The 22,764-nt window shown below is 43.0% G+C and overlaps 1 protein-coding gene across 1 annotated transcript in view; it reads right to left on the bottom strand.

The window, feature by feature from the left end:
• EED (embryonic ectoderm development) overlaps positions 1–22,764 on the bottom strand; it is a 48,361-nt gene that overhangs the window by 14,360 nt on the left and 11,237 nt on the right. Inside the window, exons 2-7 of the mRNA XM_073612945.1 lie at positions 18,548–18,700; positions 14,514–14,606; positions 12,597–12,662; positions 7,598–7,723; positions 6,354–6,435; positions 6,136–6,227 (exon numbers count right to left, since the gene is read on the bottom strand). Of these exons, the coding sequence (XP_073469046.1) occupies positions 6,136–6,227; positions 6,354–6,435; positions 7,598–7,723; positions 12,597–12,662; positions 14,514–14,606; positions 18,548–18,700 (612 nt within the window). The remainder of the gene's footprint in view (positions 1–6,135; positions 6,228–6,353; positions 6,436–7,597; positions 7,724–12,596; positions 12,663–14,513; positions 14,607–18,547; positions 18,701–22,764) is intronic.

Here is a 22,764-nt window from a genome sequence, read left to right as displayed (position 1 = left end):
TGCAATATAGATTTACAATATACCAGTTGGATTAACCTACTTGATATTTTAACATTTAGCAAGCAATGAAAGAGTATTTTTAGAGTTAATTATGCGCTAGTATAGCTATATGGTGGCTTTAATGACTGCCAGGTAAGATTTTACAGTGTTACTAAACCCAGGAGTCTGCATTCACTATATCTGGTCTCCCACAGTACATGGAAATTCAATTATTTTAGTAAATATAAACTGCTAAAATAGGATTTTTATAACAGCTTACCTGTAAAATCCTTTTCTTTGAAGTACATCATGGGACACAGAGCCATAGTAATTACTATGTGGGTTATAGGCCACCTTCATGTTACGGACATTGGCACACCTTAAACAGGAAGTTGCCTCCCTATATAACCCCTCCCACTACTGGGAGTACCTCAGTTTTTGTAGCAAAGCAATACACGTGTATACCAGAAAGAGGGGAGGGACCTCTGTGTCCTGTAATGTACTTCAAAGAAAAGGATTTTACAGGTAAGCGGTTATAAAAATCCTATTTCCTTAATCGTACATCACGGGACACAGCGCCATAGTAATTACTATGTGGGATGTCCCAGAGCAATGCCAACTAAGGGGAGGGAGAGACAACCAAAGTAGGGCACCATGAGACAGAGGATTTATACTGCTGCCTGCAGTACACTGCGCCCAAAGGCGACATCCTCATGTCTTTTTACATCAACCTGATAGAATCTAGTAAATGTATAGACTGAAGACCAAGTTGCAGCCTTGCAAATTTGAGCCATTGAGGCTTGGTGATGCACTGCCCACAAAGCACTAACAGCCCTGGAGGAGTACGCTTTGATTTGAGAGGGTGGAATCTACCTCTTTAACCACTTAAGGACTAGCCTCGTTTTGGATTTTAGGTGTTTACATGTTTAAAAGAGGTTTTTCTGCTAGAAAATTACTTAGAACCCCAAAACATTATATATGGTTTTTCTTCTAACACCCTAGAGAATACAATGGCGGTCATTGCAATACTTTTTTTTGCACCGTATTTGCACAGCGGTCTTATAAGCGCACTTTTTTTGGAAAAAAATCACTTTTTTGAATAAAAATATAAAACAGTAAAGTTATCCCAATTTTTTTGAAATATAATGTTACGCCAAGTAAATTGATACCCAACATGTCATGCTTGAAAATTGCGCCCGCTCGTGGAATGGCGTCAAACTTTTACCCTCAAAAATCTCCATAGGCGACGTTTAAAAAATTCTACAGGTTGCATTTTTTGCGCTACAGAGGAGGTCTAGGGCTAGAATTATTGCTCTCGCTCTACCGGTCGCTGTGATACCTCACATGTGTGGTTTGACCACCGTTTTCATATGCGGGCGCTACTCGCGTATGCGTTCGCTTCTGCGCGCAAGCTCGTCGGGACAGGGGGGGGTTTTAAAAAAATTTTTTTTAATTTGTATTTATTTTAAAATATTTTATTTTTACACTGTTTAAAAAAAAAAAAAAATTGTGTCACTTTTATTCCTATTACAAGGAATGTAAACATCCCTTGTAATAGAAAAAAGCATGGCAGGACCTCTTAAATATGAGATCTGGGGTCAAAAAGACCTCAGATCTCATATTTACACTAAAATGCAATAAAAAAAAAAAAAAAAGTCAATGAGAAAAATGACATTTGAAAAAATATGCCTTTAAGAGGCGTGGACGGAAGTGACGTTTTGACGTCGCTTCCGCCCAGCAGTGTCATGGAGACGAGTGAGCGCCATCTTGGCCTCACTCGTCTCCAGACACACCACGCAGAAGGACGCGATCGCCTCCGCCGCTACCGACGGCTCCGGTAAGCGGCGGAGGGCACCGGATCGCGGCGGGGGGGGGGGGGGGGGCCTCTCCCGCCACCGATAAAAGTGATCTCGCGGCGAATCCGCCGCAGGGACCACTTTTATCTGAAAGGCCGCCGCACGAAAACGGGGATACCGGGGTTATGGCAGCTAGCTGCTGCCATAACAAAGATATCCCAGTTCAAACTTAGGACGTATATAGTCGTGCGGCGGTCGGGAAGTCGTTAAACAATAAGCTAGAATGATTACTTGTCAAATACATTTCAATGCTGCATGTCCTCTTTTAGGACCTTCAGGCAACACAAACAAAACATCAGTTTTTCAAATCTGAGCAGTCGCCTTTAAGTAGACCTTGACTGCTCTCACATCATCAAGAGAATGTAGTGATTTTTCTTCCATAGAACAGGGTTCTGAAAAAAAAAAAAAAAAAAAAAATGAAGGTAGATCAATATCCTGGTTTAGATAAAAACCTGACACTACCTTCAGTAGAAAGTTAGGATGAGGATGCAATACTACCTTATCCTTAGAATAATAATATGGCTCTTTTCAAAGAGCAGCCAACTCTGATACCCTTCTTGCAGAAGATATGGTTACCAGAAAACTAGTTTCCTTGTCAAAAGGACCAAGGGAATAGGCCGTATCGGCTCAAAAAGGCTGTTTTTGAAACGTCGACAGAACTAAATTCGAGTCCCAAGGGTTCAGGGGTGACCTAACTGGGGAATTAAGCCGCGTTACTGAAAAACCTGAAGAAAAAAAAACTAAGAACCAAAGCATGCAAAGCAAGTGGTCTTTGAAACAATACGGATAAGGCCAAGACCTGGTCTTTGAAAGTACTCAAGGCCAGCTTCATTTCTAACCCCATCTGCAGAATGTCAAGGATTCTACCTATTACATACTTCCTGGGGTGCCAACGCCTAGATTAATCCCAGGAGACATATGCCTTCCAGACTCTAATATGTGATTCTGGAAGCCGACTTCCTTGCATTAACCAAAGTAGATACCACTGAACTTAACAGCCCACGTTTCTTCAGAATGTGGGTCTCAAAAGCCAACCCGTTAAATTTAGCGTTTGTAAGGTAGGATGGAATACCGGACCACAGGAGAGAAGGTCTGGATGTGGTGGTATGGTCCATGGGACCCCTACCGCCATCTTTATGATCTCTGCATACCAAGATTTCCTGGGCCCCGCTGGGGGGCCACAAGAATCACCGACTTCCCTTCCTGCTTGATCCTGCAAAGTCGTCGTGGACGCAGGCAGAATAGGAGGGAATGCATAAATCAACGAGAACTGATTCCACGGGAATAGCAAGGCAATCTGTTCCGCATGCTAGCGGATCCTTTGTTTTTGACACAAAGTTGACGATTTCTTTGTTGAACCTGGACACAAACAAATCTACGTCTCGGATCCCCCATCTTTGATCTATTGATAGCAAGATATCAGGGTGAAGGAACCATTCTCCTGGGAACAACTGCTGGCGACTCAAGTAGGCCGTCTGACAATTGTCTATTCCTAGAATGAAGACTGCCGATAGGCAAAGTACATTGTTTTCTGCCCAAGATAGGATATGATTCACCTCTCTGGGCCGCACAACTTCTTGTGCCCACTTGCACAAGCTAGTGGTGATTGCTATAGGCCATTGCTGTGGCATTGTCGGATTGGATCCTGAGGACAATTCCTTAAACTGAGTGTTCAGGCCCTCAGGGCCAAAGTGCTCTGCCCGAATCTCTAGAATGTTAATGGGCAAGGTCATTTCTGATCTGGACCACTTCTCTTGGAGAGTTGCCTCTTCCCGGACTGCTCCCTAACCTAAAAAAGGTTGGCATATGTTATTACCAGTTCCCAGGTAACTGTAGGAAGGATTTTCCCCCTTTGCACATTTTGTTGTGAACCATAAACCGAGGCTCCGGTGCACCTTAGGAGTCAGACACATTGGGAAATCTAAAGCATGGACCTTCTTGTTCCAAGTTGATAGGATACTGTTTTACAGCAGCCTCGAACAAAACTGAGCATAAGGAACGGCTTTGAATGAAGCCACCATCTTTCCCAACAACCTCATGCAAAGCTGAATAAAAGGATTCTTCTTGCTTTGACCACCTGAATCAGTTCCTTTATGGCGCTGATCTTTGCCTGGGGCAAGAATACCCTTTTCTGGGTGTACCTATGATCAGACCCAAGTATTCTAGCCTCCTTCATGGTTTTAAGGAAGATTTCTCTAGGTTGAGGATCCAACCTAGGTATTCCAGGTAGTCGAATGTGGTGACTATACTTTGGTCTAAGCGGGCTACCGACTGGTCTATCAAGAGCAGATCGTCTAGATAATCTATAATAGTTATACCTTGGGCCCTTAATCTGGCTAGAGGAGGGGCCAGAAGCTTTGTAAACACTCAAAGTGCAGTAGCTAGACCGAAAAGCAGAGCTACAAACTGAAAATGAAGATTTTCTACCTTGAAAAGTAGATATTACTGGTTAGCAGGGAAATAGGCACATGGAGGTATGGCATCCTTGATGTCGATTGACACCAGAAGTTCTCCTCCTTGTAGGATGGAGACAACTGATTGGATTGACTCCATGCAGGAAAAGAGCGGATATTCAGGAACTGGTTCAGATTTTTGAGATCCAGAGTGGGTTTGACATTGTGAAAAAAGGTTTAAACATAACCCCAACCCCTGCTCTTTCATAGGGACCACCATGATCACTTTTTGCCAAAAGATGGTCCAATGCTTGAAAGAAAGACTTCTTTTTCTCTGGATCCTTAGGAACGTTTGATCTGAGAAAACAAGGAGACGGGAACTCTTGGAACTCCAGTTTGTACCCTGGAGCTATTGAGGAAGTCCGCCATCTGTCTCAACACTCTTCCTGCCAGACCCTTGGGAACTGCAGACATATTCCCCCCACTCAAGCGAGCAGGGGTGCCTCCTAATAAGGAGGCTGTAGTATTTTGTAGGTTTCCTCCCAAGACTTCTTTTGTCCCTGGGGATTAAACTTGATGGCGGAGGCCGTTGTGACTGCCTGGAGGCTGATGCCCCATGGCACTGGAGAAGGAGCTTGTTAAAAAAGAAATAGGTTTATTCCTTTTCTCAAATGGCAAAGGGGTACTTTTTCCACTAGAAATTCTTTGGATGTAATACCCAAATCATCCCTAAACAGCAGTTTCCCCGCAAAAAGGAAGACTAGCCAGGAGCTTCTTGCATAGTGCTTAGCGAAAGGCCTGAAGGTTAGATCTCTCATAGCGACTACTGCAAACAAAGCTGCTAGTAGCTTGCCAGATCCTAGGCCTGCTGAACAGGATAACCTTGAGCACCTGTTTAAACTGGTCTCCCAAGGATTGACCAATTACTGCCAGCGCAGGCTGAAACACTCAACCTGCCAGAGAAAAAAAATGTTTAATAGGAATACCAACTTTTTTTTTTATGTTGCTAACATAAACATGTTATAGTTACCTGCTCTGTGTAGTGGTAGTGCAAAGAGTGGCCCCCAAATCTCTTCTGGGGTCCTCTGCTGCTACCCTAGGCTCCTCCTCCTCTTGGTGTGCCACCATAAGGCGCATCCTATGAGGACGCACCTGCAGGCTCACTACCAAGCCAGCCTGTGTGCATCTTCAGACACAAAACCCAGCTCAACCCTGGCCCCTGCTTCCTCTACAATAGCTGCTGATGCGCGAAGTCTTGTGAGAAGAAAGAACAGCACTGCTGAACATGGGCATTTATGGAGGTGAGGGTGCGATGCAAATACTGGAACATTTTTTACCTTAAAGTGGAGTTCCACCCACTTTTACAACTCTTCAGCATCCCTCACTAAACTGTGCACTGTAAACAAATTGGATATTTTTTTATTTTTTTTCTCAGCACCTACTGTAAATCTGCTGTATTCATTTTTCACTTCCTCCTCCCTGGCCGCGGCCCATCGCATCGTTTCCTGTTTGCAATGCATTCTGGGAAGGGGCGGAAACTTCCTCTGACACTGCCGTTGCTATGGAAACCTGACCTGAAACCTATTACACTGCGTGTGCTGCACTGAGCATGTGCGAGATCTGCAAGGATGAGATCCAGGAAGAAATACAGTCTGGCTTCAGATGCCCACACTTAAGATGGCCACGGCCTGCTGTAAGTTTATAAAATAACAAACAACTGCTATAAACTAACAAAACAGACCTTAGTTTACAGACTAACTTTACTAGAATACATTAAGCTTGTGTATTATAGGGGTATTTTTATTTAAAAAGTATCATTTCAGCTGGAAAACCACTTTAATACAAGGAATGCATTTAGAACCACTTTAGTGAAAGCCAGATGACGGAACAAGCAGCAGTGAACTTACCGCACTTAAAACTTCATCTCTATGACCTTCTACGCCTCCGAATATTGCAACCAGAGTGTCTGTCTGAATATTCCACAATCTCAGTGCATGGTCTGCAGGAACAGCAAAGCAATTTTGTTAATTAAAAATTATTCAAACAGAGTGGGAAATTTACACAAAAACAAACAGGTTCCACAGGCTCAATACTGCTTCTGTGCCTATTTAGTGCAGAAAATTACCTTTGCTTACAGATAACAGAAGACTTGGGTCCCTTGGGTGAAACTTTAATTCATTGATTGCATTGCCGTGGCCTACATAGTGCTGTAATACGAGAAATAGAAAACAAAAGGATTAAAAGAAAAACCATCTAATAAAAAATGATCAGTTTATGTAATGGTAAAACTCTTAAAGACTTGGAAAAGCAGAATTATGTGCAAACTGTGGTGCTCTGCTGTAAACCCAAACATCTCTATTTTTCTACAGTTGCATTATTGTGACTTTTATTTGAACATGTACTTTTACAGAAGACACAGGTGCACCTTAAAATTAATGGCCAAATTTGATCGATATTTTGAGTATGCATTACACACACACAAAAAAAAAAAAAAAAAGTGTGTGTGAGAACACACACAGTATATGATAATGGGAGTGCAAAATCACCAAATCTCACAGATAACCCAAAAAAATCAGCCACAAGCAATAGACAATAATGTAATCATTAAGCGGAGGCTAAAGAATGTTTCATTAGCACTTGCACTGCATTGTGCCTTTAATCCAGAGCTGTCCCCCCCCACAATACTTTTGTTGTTTTATTGGAGGTCCTCAGTATTAATGGGTAGTAACATTAAAGTGGTTGTTAAGCCATATGTACATATTTATACTATCAGCGTTGTCGCTTAAAATTTAGTGTCCCCGTGTGAGTTTTTTTATTTTTTTATTAGACGATTATACCCAATTTCTGAGTGCCAATCGTCGTTCACGTAACCGGACGGGCTCTCTACTTTCCCCATCTGACAGATGCAGCGGGTGGGGCCGAGATTTCCCTGCTGATGTCAGTCGGGAGGAGGAGAAAGCCGTCCGGTCACACTGCATTAGGAGACAGCGTGGATAGTATATAGATGTATAGGTTATTCCAGCAGCGTGGGGGGAAGAGGGCACTGTCGCTAGCTGACAGGCAGGGAGGGGGGAGAGAGGACAGGAGGAGGACAGAGCAGGGCTGCGGATGACAGAAGAATGTAAACTGACCACGGTGTCAGGGCTCAGCAGCCATGATATACAGTGGTCAGTTTACAGAGGGGGAGAGTAGAAACTGGCAGGATCAGACAGGCTTTTCAGGCGATACAGGGAGCCAAATGACAGCACAAGCACGGCTTTAAAGGGACAGGATTTTTTTTTTTTTTAGGTAAACAAATGCTTTAAAACGCACTTGGAGGTCCCCCAGCTTGTCACTGTAAAGTGAGTTTTTTACATTGAATCCACTTACCTTGATACACTGCATAGTGATGGGATTAATTATACGGATGATGCCCCTGGACCCAGCCACTGCGAGGAGCGGGTGACTTGTGTTGCTGTCGTAGGTCCATGCACAGGTGTAGAAGTTTTCATCTGCCTATATCTTACACTTAAGGAGAACACACCAAAGAAAACTGTGCAAAATGGGAGGAGCATACAACGTTTTTGCCAATGGGTGGCTACCAAATAAATGGACCTTGCATTGTGTTCAATAATTTTTAAGTTTTAACAAGCACAAAGATTAATGCAGATAACTACATACAGATACACTCAATTTGACAGTGAGTGCATTGTCAGTTCAAGGTCCACAGGAAAATCACTGTAAGGCACAAACAACTAATGGCCCCTGACAATATACCATATAACGCTATAGATTAAAGCAGGTCAAAGAAACCATCACCTGTGGGAACTATGGACCTTGCATTTTTATGTAATGTTTTCTTAAGGCTACTTTCACACTGAGGCACTTTACAAGCGTTTTAGTGCTGAAAATAGCACCTGCAAAGCGCCTCTCCTGTCACTTCAGGGTGAAAGCCTGAGGGCTTTCACAATGGAGCGATGCGCTTGTGGAACGTTAAAAAAAAAAAAAAGTGCTGCAAGCAGCATCTTTGGAGAGCTTTAGAAGCTGTATATACACCGCTCCTAAAGCGCCCCTGCCCATTGAAATGAATGGGCTGAAGAGCCTGCAAAGCAATTCCACAGCGGCGCTTTGCGGGCGCCATTAATCCCTTCATTGGCCACTAGCGGGGGTTAAAAGCGCCCACTAAAAACAACAGTAAAGCTCTGCTAAAAATAGTGGCACTTTACCGCTGGGGCCTCCCCCACAGTGTAAAAGTGCTCTAAAGTACCTTAGATGCCTCCAACTTGAGTAATGTCACATGCAGATTGATGGTTCAAAAACAGCTTTATCAGCCTCTCTATTCACAGACAAATATTTCAGCTATTGGCACAGCACAATCCATAGCAGTCACTACAAGCACCCCCTGATCAAGTACTACAGGAAGTATAGCTGTAAAAAAAATTTTGGCCTTCTGTCTTAAGCATACACTACAGAACACCTTCCAGGGGTAATAAACCCAAAACCAAAAATGTAATATATTGCAGCCTACCAATCAGATGTGGTGGCTGCATTAGTATTCTCTCTTTAGGCTTTTTTCCCTCCCTGGTGATGTGGCCAGTAACACTTCCCACTCTGGACCAAGGTGCACAGGAGGCAAAGCAGACAGCTTTGTCAGTCTCGTAGGAGGAGAGGGTTAGATGTATTAGCAGATTTAGAGAAAACAAATTAAAGCCAAACTCAAGCTCACACTTTATAACCGGTTAAAGAAAATAGTTTTTCTTGCTTTTGGGATAAAGGTTTTGTACAAAAAAAAGCTGATCATTTAAATGGCTTGTCTCATCCATGTAAACTGATACATTCTACTGGACAGCTTGTGCTTTTAAAATAACAGACTTGCTGGTTCGATTACCAGATGAAAATAGATGAAAGCAAGCTTTAAAAAAATAAATAAAGAAAACTAATGCAGTCATCACATCTAAGAATTGGTAAGCTGCAATATGATAAATGTTTGCTTTTGGGTTTTATACTGCTTTAAGTGAAAATCATAATGGTACTGGGTCATTTAACTATTTTAAACATTAAAGTGATACTAAAGGATTGTTTATTTTTTTTTAAATAACAGGTCATACTTGCCTTCACTTTGCAGCTCGTTTTGTACAGAGTGGCCCCAAACATCTATTTCTGGGGTTCCTCTGGGGTTCCTCTGCGGCTCCTACCCACATTAGATAACCCCCTTGGAGAAGGGCTTTCCTGAGGGGGCGCTCCCGAGTCCAGCATTCGGTGTCCATTAGAGGCCGAATGCAGGACTTAGCCCCGCCCCCCCGACACCTGTGTCATTGGATTTGATTGACAGCAGCGGGAGCAAATGGCTGGGCTGCTATCAATCTGTCCAATCAAGAGCCAGGAACCTGTGGAGAGAGGGACGGCGGGGATGCACCGATAGAAACTGGGGGCTCAGGTAAGTAAAAAAAAAAAAAAAAAAGGGGGGGGGGGTAATGGGAGGCCTAAGGGGGTGGTTACTGCAAGGTGTTTTTTTCACCTTAATGCATACAAAACACGAGCCTTTACAAACCCTTTAATAAGACTTCAAACATTGTATCTTACTTTGTTTTTTTTACTCTATTTATGCATTTTGTGTGTAAAAAAAACCCCAAACATCTCATACATGGCAAAGGATAATAGTAATTGCAGCTTATGCTTTTGATCATGTTTAGAAAAGGTTGTTAACACTCTGTCTAGCAGGACTGAAGGCTGGTTCACACCACAAAAACACTCCAGATCCGTTCGGCATGCATTTCTGTATGTGCGTTTTTGGCAAGATTTTGATGCATTCCAGATGCTTTTTTCCTGTTTTTTTTCTTACTGTACTGGGGTCTGGTGCGTTTTACCCCATTCCAGTACAGGAAACAAAAAGCAGCATGTTATAATTTTTTTTCTGGAACTGCAACGCCCTGGATCTGACCACACTGGTGACTAAAACCCCCCAAGAAAAGACTAAAATCTACCCAAAAAAAGGCTAAAAATAGGATTTTTACCCCTCATACTTACCTGTAAAAAAAATTTTTTTTTTTTTTTTGAGTACATCATGGGACACAGAGTCAGGCTAATATTCATTACCTACTGGGTTATACTTCATCTCCAGGTGAATGGACACTGGTAGACCAAAGGTCTTTAGATAGGAAGTGATCCCCTATATAACCCCTCCCATACAGGAAGTACTTCAGTTTTGTAGCAAGAACTGAATCCTCAAAAAAGAGGGGAGGTAATTATGACAAACAAAATCCTATTTTCTTTTTCATACATCATGGGACAAAGAGTCAGGTTAATATTACCTGTTGGGACATCCCAGAGCAACATAGGCGTGCGCACAGGGTGACACCGAGGCACACCCTAATCCCCCCCATGGGCATTAGTGTCATCGTTCTGTGTAGCAACAGGAACATGGGAAAGATCTCCCTCTTACCGGCTCTGCCATAAGATAAATGTTTATCCTTTTCCCTTTCACTGTGCCAGCAGGGAGATCAATGTGCCGGGGTCATATATATGTAGATACATACACATGCATGTGTGTTTGAGCTTAAGGGTGCACACCCTAATGCATTAGGCTGCGCACACCTATGCAGAGCAATAACATTGAGGGTAGGGAGACACCCTAACATACAAAAGCCATCAGAACTTATACGGCAGCCCGCAGTACACTACAGCCGAATCCTCGGCTGCTCGAACATCCACTTGATAAAATTGTGAACGTATGTACTAAAGACAAGGTAGCAGCCTTACAAATCTGAGCCACATATATCTGGGCTTTTAGCCATCAAGAGGTCCCTACACCCCTGGTAGCATGAGCTCTCACCCTAAAGGGAGGAGCTTTACGTTTCAGACCATAGGCCTGAATGATTAATTAATGGACCCAATTGGTAATGGAAGCTTTGGAAGCTGCCTGCCCCTTCTTGGGTCCTTTTGGTAAAACAAAAGAGGAGTCTGATCCTCGGATCTCCGCAGATCTAGACAAATAAACCTTGACTGCCCAGACCATGTCCAATAAGTGCCGTTGTCTCTCTTCCGCCAAGCGAGGCGGAGAGAAAAAAGATGGCAAAATAATGTCCCGATTTAAATGAAAGGCCAACACCACTATTAGCAAAAAGGATGGAACAGGTCATAATACGACCCTCTCATGGTGAAGAATCAAGAACAGTTCACTGCATGAAAGGGCCACCAACTTCGATACTCTTCTAGCCGAGGTGATAGCCATAAGGAAGGCTAGCTTGCGTGACAGCAAGTCTACTGGAATTTCCTTGATAGGTTCAAATGGTTGTTTCTGTAAAACAGACAGTCCCAAGGATACATAGGTGACCTAATGGGGGAAGCAAGCAAGTTGCCCCCTGTATAAAAGGTTCGGACCAGTGAATGGGAGGCTAAAGGCATTTGGAAGAATACTGATAGGGCCGAAACTTTACCTCTGATTGTTCTCAAAGCCTATTTGAGTACATTTTGATTTCCACTTGTCTGTGGTTGTTCTTGACCAGCCCATTGTGGCTCGTCACCAATCTGAGCCTGGGTTAGTCTATTATTAGTCTTTTCAATTTATCCCCAATATACTACACCAATAAATTATTATTTTTTTTAAACCATTATATTAGTGTTTACTGTTATTCGGAAAGCCCCAATTCTTTTCTGTCCCCTTCTGTTTGGGATAATTGTGGCTATAGTTTTTCCAGGGCTGAATCACAATCACTACAGTATATGGTATATATGCTATACATGGTTATTCATGTCTGTTTCCTTACATATTTAGCATCACAGGATGGAGGCAAGTATGGAGAATTACTGAGTGATCACATGACTGCTGATGACTCAATTATTGGTCTGCTCTGATCGGAGAACTATGACCGTCAGTCATCGCTCGCCCAGCGCTCACTAGAGTGCCAGTCTGGGGAAGGGGCAGGCGTAGCTGGCTCTGGCTCTCAGCCACATACTGAGGGGGAGAGCCAGCAGTCAGGTAGCTGGGTGAATCCTGATATTCTCATGATCGTTCCAGAACCTGAAGCGGTTCTGCCTCGTCAGTTAATAGTGGGCAATAGCTCACTATCAGCTGACTCGGGGTTACAGGAGAACAAGTTCACTCCTCTGATCCACAAAAAAAGGATGGGGAAAAAAAAAAAAAAAATCAAACACTTAGAACAAAACAGTTGAAGGCTATTGCTGAATAGAAGGGCCCTGCGGCCTTCTAGCAGTCTTGTTAAAAAAAATAAGATATTTTTGGATCAATGCAGTATGCGATTAGATTGAAAATCCCCGAGCATGTACACCGACACGTCTCAGCATGAGAATCAGATCTCAATACTACAAAACTTCCTTTTACTTCACATTCTGCACAGAAACCGGAGCCAAAATCAAAGCTGAAGGATACATCAGCGTCTACATAAGACTGCAGTAATCGTATTTCTCCTTGTGAATGGCATTCATATAACGTGACCTATAACCAGAATGAGAACAAGTGAGATAACACAATTCTGTTTATATCACAGGCAGCAAGTGAAATAAATACACAAGTAACACTGCATTATCAGATAACATCACACCCCAGCACCTTCTTCTCTCAGCTGTCACCTTTACTAACAGTTGGAGTTGATTTACTAAAACTGGAGAGTGCAAAATCTGGGGCAGCTGTGTATTGTAGCCAATCGGCTTCTAAATTCAGCTTCTTCAATTGAGCTTTGACAATAAAACCTGGAAGCCGATTGGTTTCTATGCAGAGCTGCACCAGATTTTGCACACTCCAGTTTTAGTAAATCAACCCCAATTATTTCTTCAACACTTTCTCTTATCAAGGCTGCAGTGATCAGCAGCTTGTACCCACCCTCCACCACATCAGCACTATACATTAAACATATCTGGACAGAACACAAGTTTGTCACTTTTTTCCCCAGTGAAAATGAAACCAAGTGTCTATGTGATTTAAACATTATGCACAAGAATGAAAATTATATATATCTATAGATATATCTATAGATATATCTATAGATATATCTATATATTTTTTTTCCATTGTTGTACATGCCTAACTCAGAAGAGTTGTTTTGCAATAAAGCTTCATTAACTTTTCATCCATACAAAAACAGGACCAGTATCAGGAAAAACAGTGCACATATAACAGAACTCTGTAGAAATGTCTTTGTCATCACATGACAATGGGAACACAAGGGGGGGGTTGAATCTCTGTGCAACAAAAGTCGTCACTAGTTGTGGTATGTCCTATATTCAACTGGTCTACTCACGTCTGCAATAATTAAAAGAATTCCAGGCACGGTAAAGGTTTACATAGTTACATTGGTCACCTTGGACACATGTAACTATGCAAGTACTATACCTGGCTGATGCCCTGGAAGTTGGAAATCGCTGAAGTAGATACCGCTACGCTAGTGATCTCCACTTGCTTCTGGGTCCCATGCTGAGCGGCTTGGCCTGATGCCTTGTGAATACAGATGGTCAGCCGCTCAGCACAAACTCCATTCAGAGAATACTTTGCAACTTCTGCATGAAAGCAAAGCGTTCTGATTGGACAAGGTGGAAAAGCAGTACAGTGACGTCACGCTCTTCACCTTGTCCAGAGAACATTTTGCATTAATTCAGAAAATGCAAAGCTTCCTTTGAAAGGCGTCTGGTGAGCGGTCGACCTGCTGTGTTCACAGTGCATTAGGCCGGCTGTTTAGCACAGGGCCTGGAAGTGTTCAAACTGCATCAATCCGGCTGCTCAGCACCGGAAGAAAAAATATTACTGGAGTTGCGGGGTCTTCAGCGATTTTCAGGGGAATTGGCAAGGTATTGTATATACATTGGCCTAAGCTGGACCACTGTAACTAAGCAAAAATATACCAATGCCTGGGATTCATCAAAACATATGACGTGTGACAGTGTAGAAAATCTGTGACTGTCTCCAGGTAAGACTCGCAGGGGTTGGAGTTAATGAAATGCAGCCACCCATGTTTTGTAATAGGTGTCATAGTTGTCCCTTTTGAGAATGTGAGCTCTTCCATCAAATGTATCCTGTAAAATGACAATATCCATTCCACCACAAGTAGTAATCTGGGGGCTTTCCAGTATTTGGGAATCAGGCAATGTTTAGGAGGTGTGGTAGCAGTCATATAGTCTTATTATGAAATAATTGAAAACTCTTAACCACCACCACTATTGCAGCCTTTGATGAACTGGTGCATACAGTGATTTATAGCCACTTAAAGGCTTGAATCCTGAATTTTGCTCATTGCAAATTACTCAGGGAAAACAAACTACATTGCTGCATTATCAGTTATGATGTACGACATACCCTGTTGCTGCCAACTGTAGCAAACACAAGTGGATCTCCTTCCTTACTGTGCCAGTTGAACTGAACTCCGAAGAGAGGCTGGCTGTGATCTTCCTGTGGTGAAATGACAGTTTATTAAATACATTTGAAGAGGAAAAACATCTTACCACAGATAACCATAAGGGTCTATTTAAAGGTGACGATAAAAGCGTAACTTAACCCATAACAATTAAAAAAAAAAAATTAAAAATAAAATGTTCTTTAGCAAGGAACATCCATTCCACATTAATAGCTATTCTATCAAAATTATTTTGTACTGTAAATTGCCTCCAGCATTGTTCCCGATTCGTCTTGTTGGAGGCCACCATTTTGCTGAAGCCCTGAGCCCGAGCAGCAGTTTATGTTTAGGCCGTCATCAGATAGGCCTCTATATTTTTAGCACAGTGCCGAAAAATTGAGAGCAACTGGTCATGTGCTGAGCAGGGAGAGACTGGATTTTAAACAGTATAGGCAATTATTTTTAAGATTAAGTTTCCCATAAGCCGCACTTTGAAGCAAATCCACTGTGAAAGAGTATGTGGCAGTCTCAGCCCGGGCTCTATTTAACCTATTTTAATTACACCCTGTTTTTTTTTTTTTTTGCTCGGCGATATCACTTAAGCCTCTTTCACACTTGTGCGACTTAGGACTTTCGCATGACAAGTCGTTCCCTATGCTTTCCAATAAGTACTATTCATATCTGTGCGATTTCAAGTTTTAGCGACTTCAAAGTAGCCCCTGTACTACTTTGGTCTGACTTTGATGCGATTTGAAGTCCACAGACCTCATGTTTACACAGGCATTGCTTAACGTCGCAGCAAAAATCATGTGATTTTCAGGTCGCACAAGTGTGAAAGGGGCCTTAGTCTCTGTGCAATTCAGGCAGACGACTGCTAGTGGGAGGGACAGCAAGGCACTGTAAATAAAGAAGGGGATTGGCTCTTGGAAGAATGGGTGTTCCTAGAAGCTGAATTTGCATGCAGACTGCCCTAGCAAACACCCATAGGTGATGCTGTGCCTACTTGATTGAAAGAACTGTAATCCAATGGAGGGAAGTGTCAGGGGCAGGGTTGAGGGGAAGAGCTAGATCATGAGTCTCCAATCACTCCAAACAATGGGCCAGTTTACGGTCCTTCAAAAACTTTAGAAGGTCTGGACTGTGGCCAGTGGGAGTAGAAAATGACCCACCATCAGTAGGATTGGACAATGTCCCAGGCTTTATGGTAATTTGTAGTAAACAGATTATATAGCGCCTGTAATATTTTTAGTAGGAGGAGGAATAGTGCCCGATTCATTGGTATCAATGGGAGCAATGATGCCCCATCATTGGTATTAGATGAAGGAATAGTGCCCCATCATTGGGATCAATGGGAGGAATTATGCCCTATTATTGGTGTCAGTGGGAGGAATAGTGCCCCAAGAGGCAGGTAAAGGCAAGCAAAGGGCCACATCCAGCCCACGGATTGAATATCCCTGGGCTAGAAGAAGCTGGATATCCTGGATGTCCCTTAACCACTTCAACCCCAGAAGGATTTACCCCCTTAATGACCAGGCCATTTTTTGCCATACGGCTCTGCGTTACTTTAACCAGTTTCGGACCGCCCACCGCATATATACAAATCAGCGGGTACCACGGCTGCCGCAACTTGCCGATCGTTTACAGGAGACTGCCTGTGTAAAAGACAAACGGTGGATCTGTTAGGAAGGGAAAAATCTTGTGATTAGGCCAAGCGCAATCACGGATCTCTTTTCCTTCAGTGTGACACAATAAGCACCTCCCTAGGCAACATTTAACCTTTTGATCACCCCTTGTGTTAACCCCTTCCCTGCCAGTGTCAATGCATGTTTATCCCGCTAAAAATCGCAGATCGCTGCCACTACTAGTAAAAGCAATAAAAAAAGTGCCCAAATCTATCCCCTATTTTGTAGACGTTACAACTTTTGCGCTTATTGGGTTTTTTTACAAAAAATATGTAGCAGAATACATATTAGCCTAAACTGATGAAGAAATTATTTTTTTTAATTTTTTATTGGGAATGTTTTATAGCAGAAAGTAAAAAAATTTTTTTTTCTAAATTTAAAATTGTTGTTCTTTATGGCTTATAGCGCAAAAAATTAAAAGCACAGAGATGATCAAATACCACCAAAAGGAAGCTCTATTTGTGGGGCAAAAAGGACATCAATTTTTTTTTTGGATAAGGCATCGCACAACTGCACAATTGTCAGTTAAAGCGACGCAGTGCTGTATCACAAAAAAATGGCCTGGTCAGGAAGTAGATAAAAACCTTTCGGAGCTGAAGTGGTTTACTGACAATTGCACGGTCGTGCGATGCTATACCCAAATAAAATTGATGTCTTTTTTCCCCACAAATACACTTTCTTTTGGTGGTATTTGATTATCTTTGCGGTCTTTATTTTTTGTGCTATAAACAAAAAAAAAGGACAATTTTGCAAAAACCTTCTGCTATATTACATATCCAAAATAAATAAATATTGTAAAAAAACTAATTTCTTCATCAATTTAGGCCAATATTTATCCTGCTACACAATACTACATATTTTGGTTTAAAAAAAAAAATCCCAATAAGTGTATATTGACTGGCTTGTGCAAAAGTTAGTGTCTACAAACTATGGGATATTTTTAATGGACTTCAATTTTTTTTATTGTTTTTACAGGTAATGGAGGCGATCAGCGATTTCTAGCGAGACTGCGAAATTGTGGCAGACAAATCTGAACCTAAGTGAGAAATACAGCGATAAAAAAACTGCCCCGATCACTATAAATGACACTGGCAGGGAAGGGGTTAACATCAGGGGCGATCAAATGGGTGTGTTTCCTGCAAGTGTTTTCTGTGTGGGGGATGGACTGGCAGGAAGAACACAGAAATCGCTGTTCCCGATTACTCGAAACATAAGATCTCTGTGTACTTCCCCGTCAGAATGGGGATCTGCCTTGCTTACATAGGCAGAACAGGGATCTGCGTCTCTGTGAAGTGATTGCGGGTGGCCGGCGGACATCGGAAGCTTAGTGTGCAGTGAAATCAAAGTAAGCAATTTCAGGGGAGGAGCATGTGCAACTATGCAAGACAAAACGTAAGGCTGGAGTGCAGCATTTAAAGTATATACTCAATTACTAACATCTCATATAAGCTGCAACATGTTAATATTTCGGTCATTTGCAACCTTTTTAAATCAAACGTTTAATTGTATATGTTCAGCCTTTGTAATCAATGCTGAGTTCCTTTGGGCATTGATCACAAAGGCTGAACATATTATATAAAAGGAGATTGTGTTTTGGGATTTCGGCGAGTGCAACTCCTAAAGGGAGCGGAATCACATGGTGTGGTGACGGTCGAATGTCTACTCAGCTGATGTTTTTGATATGAACTGTCACACTGATGATATGATGAATTTCTCAGCCCCTGGATTCACACAATATTTAGACATAATGTGTTTGTATTGTTTTAGCGCTGCTTAAGCTGGAAGGACTATTTTTTAGATCTTTTTTGCTTCTTTTCTTAATGCCAACATACTATAAAAATCCTGATCGATCAACTTCAGTACAATCAGCCTGCCCATAGATGGATCGAAATTTGGCCAGGTTCTGCTGAACCAGCGAAATTTGATCTATGGTCGTCTGCACAGCAAGATCTATTCAACACTCAGATCAAACCAGTAAATCCGGCCATACATGGATCGAAATTTAACCAGTTCAGCAAGGACCAGCTGAATTTTGACCCATGTATGGGCACTGTGGTTATACAGAAGTTGATTTACAGAGCAACTTCTGTACAACCACCCTGTCAGATATTCCCTGATCATATTCAGAATACACTGATCAACATTGTATTCTGAGGGGAAGTCCCCTCGCCATCAGAATACAATAGCTCAGTGGGGAGGATTCCCTCATTCATAACAAGGGTGTGGATGAACAGCGTCTGAACGTAAAAAAAACTACTCATCTATGGGATGCGTAAAGGAAATATACAGTCATAGGTTTAATAATCAGGATGTACCTTTAGGCTGTTCACACATTTGAAGGAGTATTTGCACTTCTTGGACTTCCATTTTCCTTTGCCCCAACCCTTCCTGCCTGGGAGACTGGCTGTGTTTGTAGGTGTGTCTGGTCGTTCTGTGTTAGTGCCGCTCTCTATGCTGACAGCATCATCCTGTGAACAGAAAACATTTGTTATGAATATGAACACACAGAATAAAGGAAAGCTGAAAATAGGATTATCCAGATCCTCTTTGATGGGAAGTAAATTAAATAACCAGCACAAGCAAAGAATCTTTAGTTTTCAATCCCGCATGCACTAACAAAATATTATAAAGAAAGAAATAATGGTGCACCTAAGCCCCAGGGGAAAAAATAAAATCATGCAAGCTGATGGCAGCAGCTCCCCTCGATAAATCCTGAGATAGTCTAATACACAGATGCAAAGAGAGGGGACCAGCCAAGTGTAACCTGTATTAATAATTGGAATAGATTACGATAAATGCGCTCGCTTCTGAGTCAGGATCAGTGTGTGAATGTAGTCCTTTGAGGGATGCAGAGATCTGCAGGTAAGCGGCTTGATGATAGATGGAAAGGATGCAGAGGACCACAGAAAAGCCGCTTGCCACGGCCTGCCGACCACTCTCTGCATCTACCAGCCGCTTGCCTGCAGACCCCTCTGCATACCTCAGAGGACTACAGTCAAACGCTGAAGTCCCAGAAGTGAGAACAGATTACAATAAATGCACTATTAATACAGGTTACACTTAGTAAAAAAAAGGAGAGGGGGGTGCAACATCTAACAAAATATAGCAAGTGAGGCTTCCCAACATTTGTGTAATAGAACATAAATATCAAGCATGAGCACTCTCCTGATGCCCAGGAACTACAACTACCATCGTACTATATTTCTGGGTGCTACAGGAATGAGCAGTGGCAGTAAATAGTTCCAGTCACATCCAGGGCCGTCTTTAATACTGATTGGACCCTGGGCAAATTTTCTTTGCCCCCCGCCCATGCAATTTCACTCTCCATCTGCTCCAAGACATACAATAAATAGCAGCTAGACTTAAAATAAGTTTACTGTATCAGATCAGGCAGCAACTGCGATTGTTTGCCAACGATTCACTGCATTACTGACTGGTTGCTAGAGGTTACAGCACACTTTACAGCTCACTGATTAGTTGCTAGAGGTTACAGCAAATGATTTACGCTTGTTGATTGGTTGCTAGAGATTACTGTACAGTAATACTGCTCACTGATTGGTTGCTAGAGGTTACAGCACATCATCTCCTCACTGCAGGGGGGCATGATATACATATGAATGCTGCCTTTATTTACATATCAATGCCACCGGCCGCAGTTATTTACATGTAAACACAGGTTCTGCAGGTGAGTCATCTGTACACAACAATAGGGCAGAGCTGGGCAGCATTAGTACCAGCACTTCACACTGAGATATTGGGACACAGCACGGGACTAAAACTTCAAGGGACGAGGGAATTTAAACTGGGGTAGTTGGCAAGTATGAGGCAGCTGCTTTGGGCCCCACAACAATCACAGGGCCCAGGGCAGCTGCCCCTTTTGCCCTGCCTTAAAGACGGCCCTGGTCGCATCCCCTCCCTCCTTTTCTCCGGTCACCCATTCACAGAATTCAAGTCATTTTGTGAAAAGAGGTAAGGCGGGTATGCAACAATCTCTCCGGCTCCATTCATAGAACACCTTATATTCTGTGAAAAAAATAACACAAGGCTTTTGAGAATGGCTGATGAGGGGGAAAAACAGAAATGAAGGGAGATCTCCCCAACTAGATACAAATGGCCAAAATATACCCCGATAGCAGTTTTATCCCTCCTCTACTCCGTCCAAAATTATAAATAAAAAAGTCTGGCTTTTGATCTACTTAAAAAGGTGTTGTAAAGGCAGAAGGTTTATCTTAATGCATTCAATGCATTAAAGTGATTGTAAAGCTTAAATGTCATACTTGCCTCCACTGTGCAGTTTGTTTTGCACAGAGTGGCCCGAGCGTCAACTTCTGTGGTCCCTCTGTGGCTCTCACGGCTCCTCCCCGCATCGTATAATCCCCTAGGAGAAGCGTTTCCCCGGGGGGTTACCTCGCGGCGTGCTCCCGAGTCCAGCATTCAGCATCCATAGACACGAATGTAGGACTTGGCCCCGCCCCCCGCATCATTGGATTTGATTGACAGTAGCGTGAGCCAACGGCTGCACTGCTATCAATCTATCCAATCAAGCTGAGAACCCCGGGCAGAGGAAGAGCGCGTCTCTGCTGTGAGAAATTCCAGGGCTCAGGCAAGTAAAACGGGGGTGCTGGGGGGCCAGCCACTGACAGGTGTTTTTTTCACCTTTTTAACCTACTCCCACCCGCCATATAGACAAATGACAGCGGGCGGGATCCCCTCACATTCTGGGACGACTTCATATGATGTCGCCCCAGTCTCAACGCGCTTGCGCCCGGGACGCAGCGCAACTCCGGTCTCGGTAAAGAGCCGATGACGCAACTCTTTACCCATGTGATCGGCTGTGGCCAATCACAGGCAAGTACATGTAAACATGGAAGTGCCAGCAATTGGCTCTCCTCGCCTCACACTGACAGTGTGAGGAGAGCCGATCAGTGCACTGATCTTCAGTGTCCTGATTATCTGTGCAGCCCCAACAGTGCCAGAGATGCCAATGCACCGCCTCATCAGTGCAAGAGAAAAGTTACTCATTTACAAAATTTACTGACAAACTAGGGGAAAAAAAATTTTCAAATGTTTGTCTTTAGTTTTTTTTAGCAAAAAAATTTAAAACCCAGTGGTGATTAAGTGCCACCAAAAGAAATCTCTATTTGTGCGAAACAAATCACAAAAATTTGATTTGGGTAGTGTTACATGACTGCGCAAATGTCATTGCAGCTGAAAGCTTTAGATTGGCATGGGCAGGAAGGGGGTAAAAGTGCCCGGTATTGAATTGGTTATACAAACTTTGTAAGAACCCTGGAAATTGTACATGCCCATGAACACATGCAGTGTCTGCTTCCTTTGTAGCTCCTCTTCAATTGAAACCTGTCACACTGACTAACACAATACAGTTTTGAAGGGCCTCAACCTTTCCAGAACACTGAAAGATAAAGAGATGGTTCATATAAAATTACAGCAACTGGAAGGTTTATTCAGGTAAAAACACAAAAGGCGATACGCCTCGCTGAGTTTCACACTTCATGGTGCTTGACCGTAAGGCTTATAATGTAGCACAAGTTATTTCAAAGCTAAAGCTAGCCATACACAGATATTTTTTTGTATACCAAACAGCGTGGATGGACAAATCCCTTCTGCCGCTGGACTTCCCTATTCTGACAGCTGCTGGCAGTGGCTGTCAAATTATTGTTGCACCTGCTGTCCTGCAGACAATTTTTTGCTCGGCTCCTTTCTGAATTAAAGGATATCAGGCAAGAGGAAGCCAATAGAGCCACCTACAGGGAATTTTGTCGGGTTCCTCAAGAACCAGCCAAAAGTCGCACAGTGTATGGCAAGTCGTCCCCCTTACTGCCCCCGAGTTCTCCGGCCTCTGGGGCCTATGATAGAGGATGCGGCCACTGAAAGTGTCAGCTCCACCAATAGGAGGCTTGCACAGGCAGGGATGACGACACCTGAAGAAGGGTCCCAGGAAATAAAGAGAAAAGGATCATGTGACCATAACCGCCTGGAAGATAAAATAGGCATTTGGATATTTTTTTTTTTTATGCCCGTACAAATTGTCCGAACGTCAGGAGACATTTGCAGGTGCAAAAAAATAAACAGCCGACATTCTGCCTGTGTGTGTCGGACGAACGCGCTGGAAAACCAGCAGCCAACCAACTCCCTCTCAGCCAATGGCAGAGAGCGCTGGTCGGAGAGTGTTCTAGTGGGGGGGGGGTCCCCCTGCCATAACACAACAGCTAAGCGGGGGGAGATCGATGGACTCACCTTGCATGGTTAGTGCAGCGGCTCTGGCCGAAGCTGTCAGTTTTTTTTGTTGCAACCCGCTGGGTTGTGTTTACCTGGGTTTAGAGAGGTTATGAATACCCTGGAGCTTTTTACTATTCTTTTTTTTTTTCAAATCTCCACTTCCACCTCCCCTGAGGCACTGGTGAGGTAGCCAGGTTTCCCCAGCTGCCTCCTGGGAAGGCTACATCACCAGTGTCTTCAGGGAGCTCTCATAATTCACCTGCAATCTCTCACAAAAATAAAAAAACTACAA

The sequence above is a fragment of the Aquarana catesbeiana genome, linkage group LG02 (assembly GCF_042186555.1).
Source record: "Aquarana catesbeiana isolate 2022-GZ linkage group LG02, ASM4218655v1, whole genome shotgun sequence".
NCBI lineage: Eukaryota > Metazoa > Chordata > Amphibia > Anura > Ranidae > Aquarana > Aquarana catesbeiana.
This window is presented reverse-complemented; position numbering and strand designations above follow the sequence as displayed.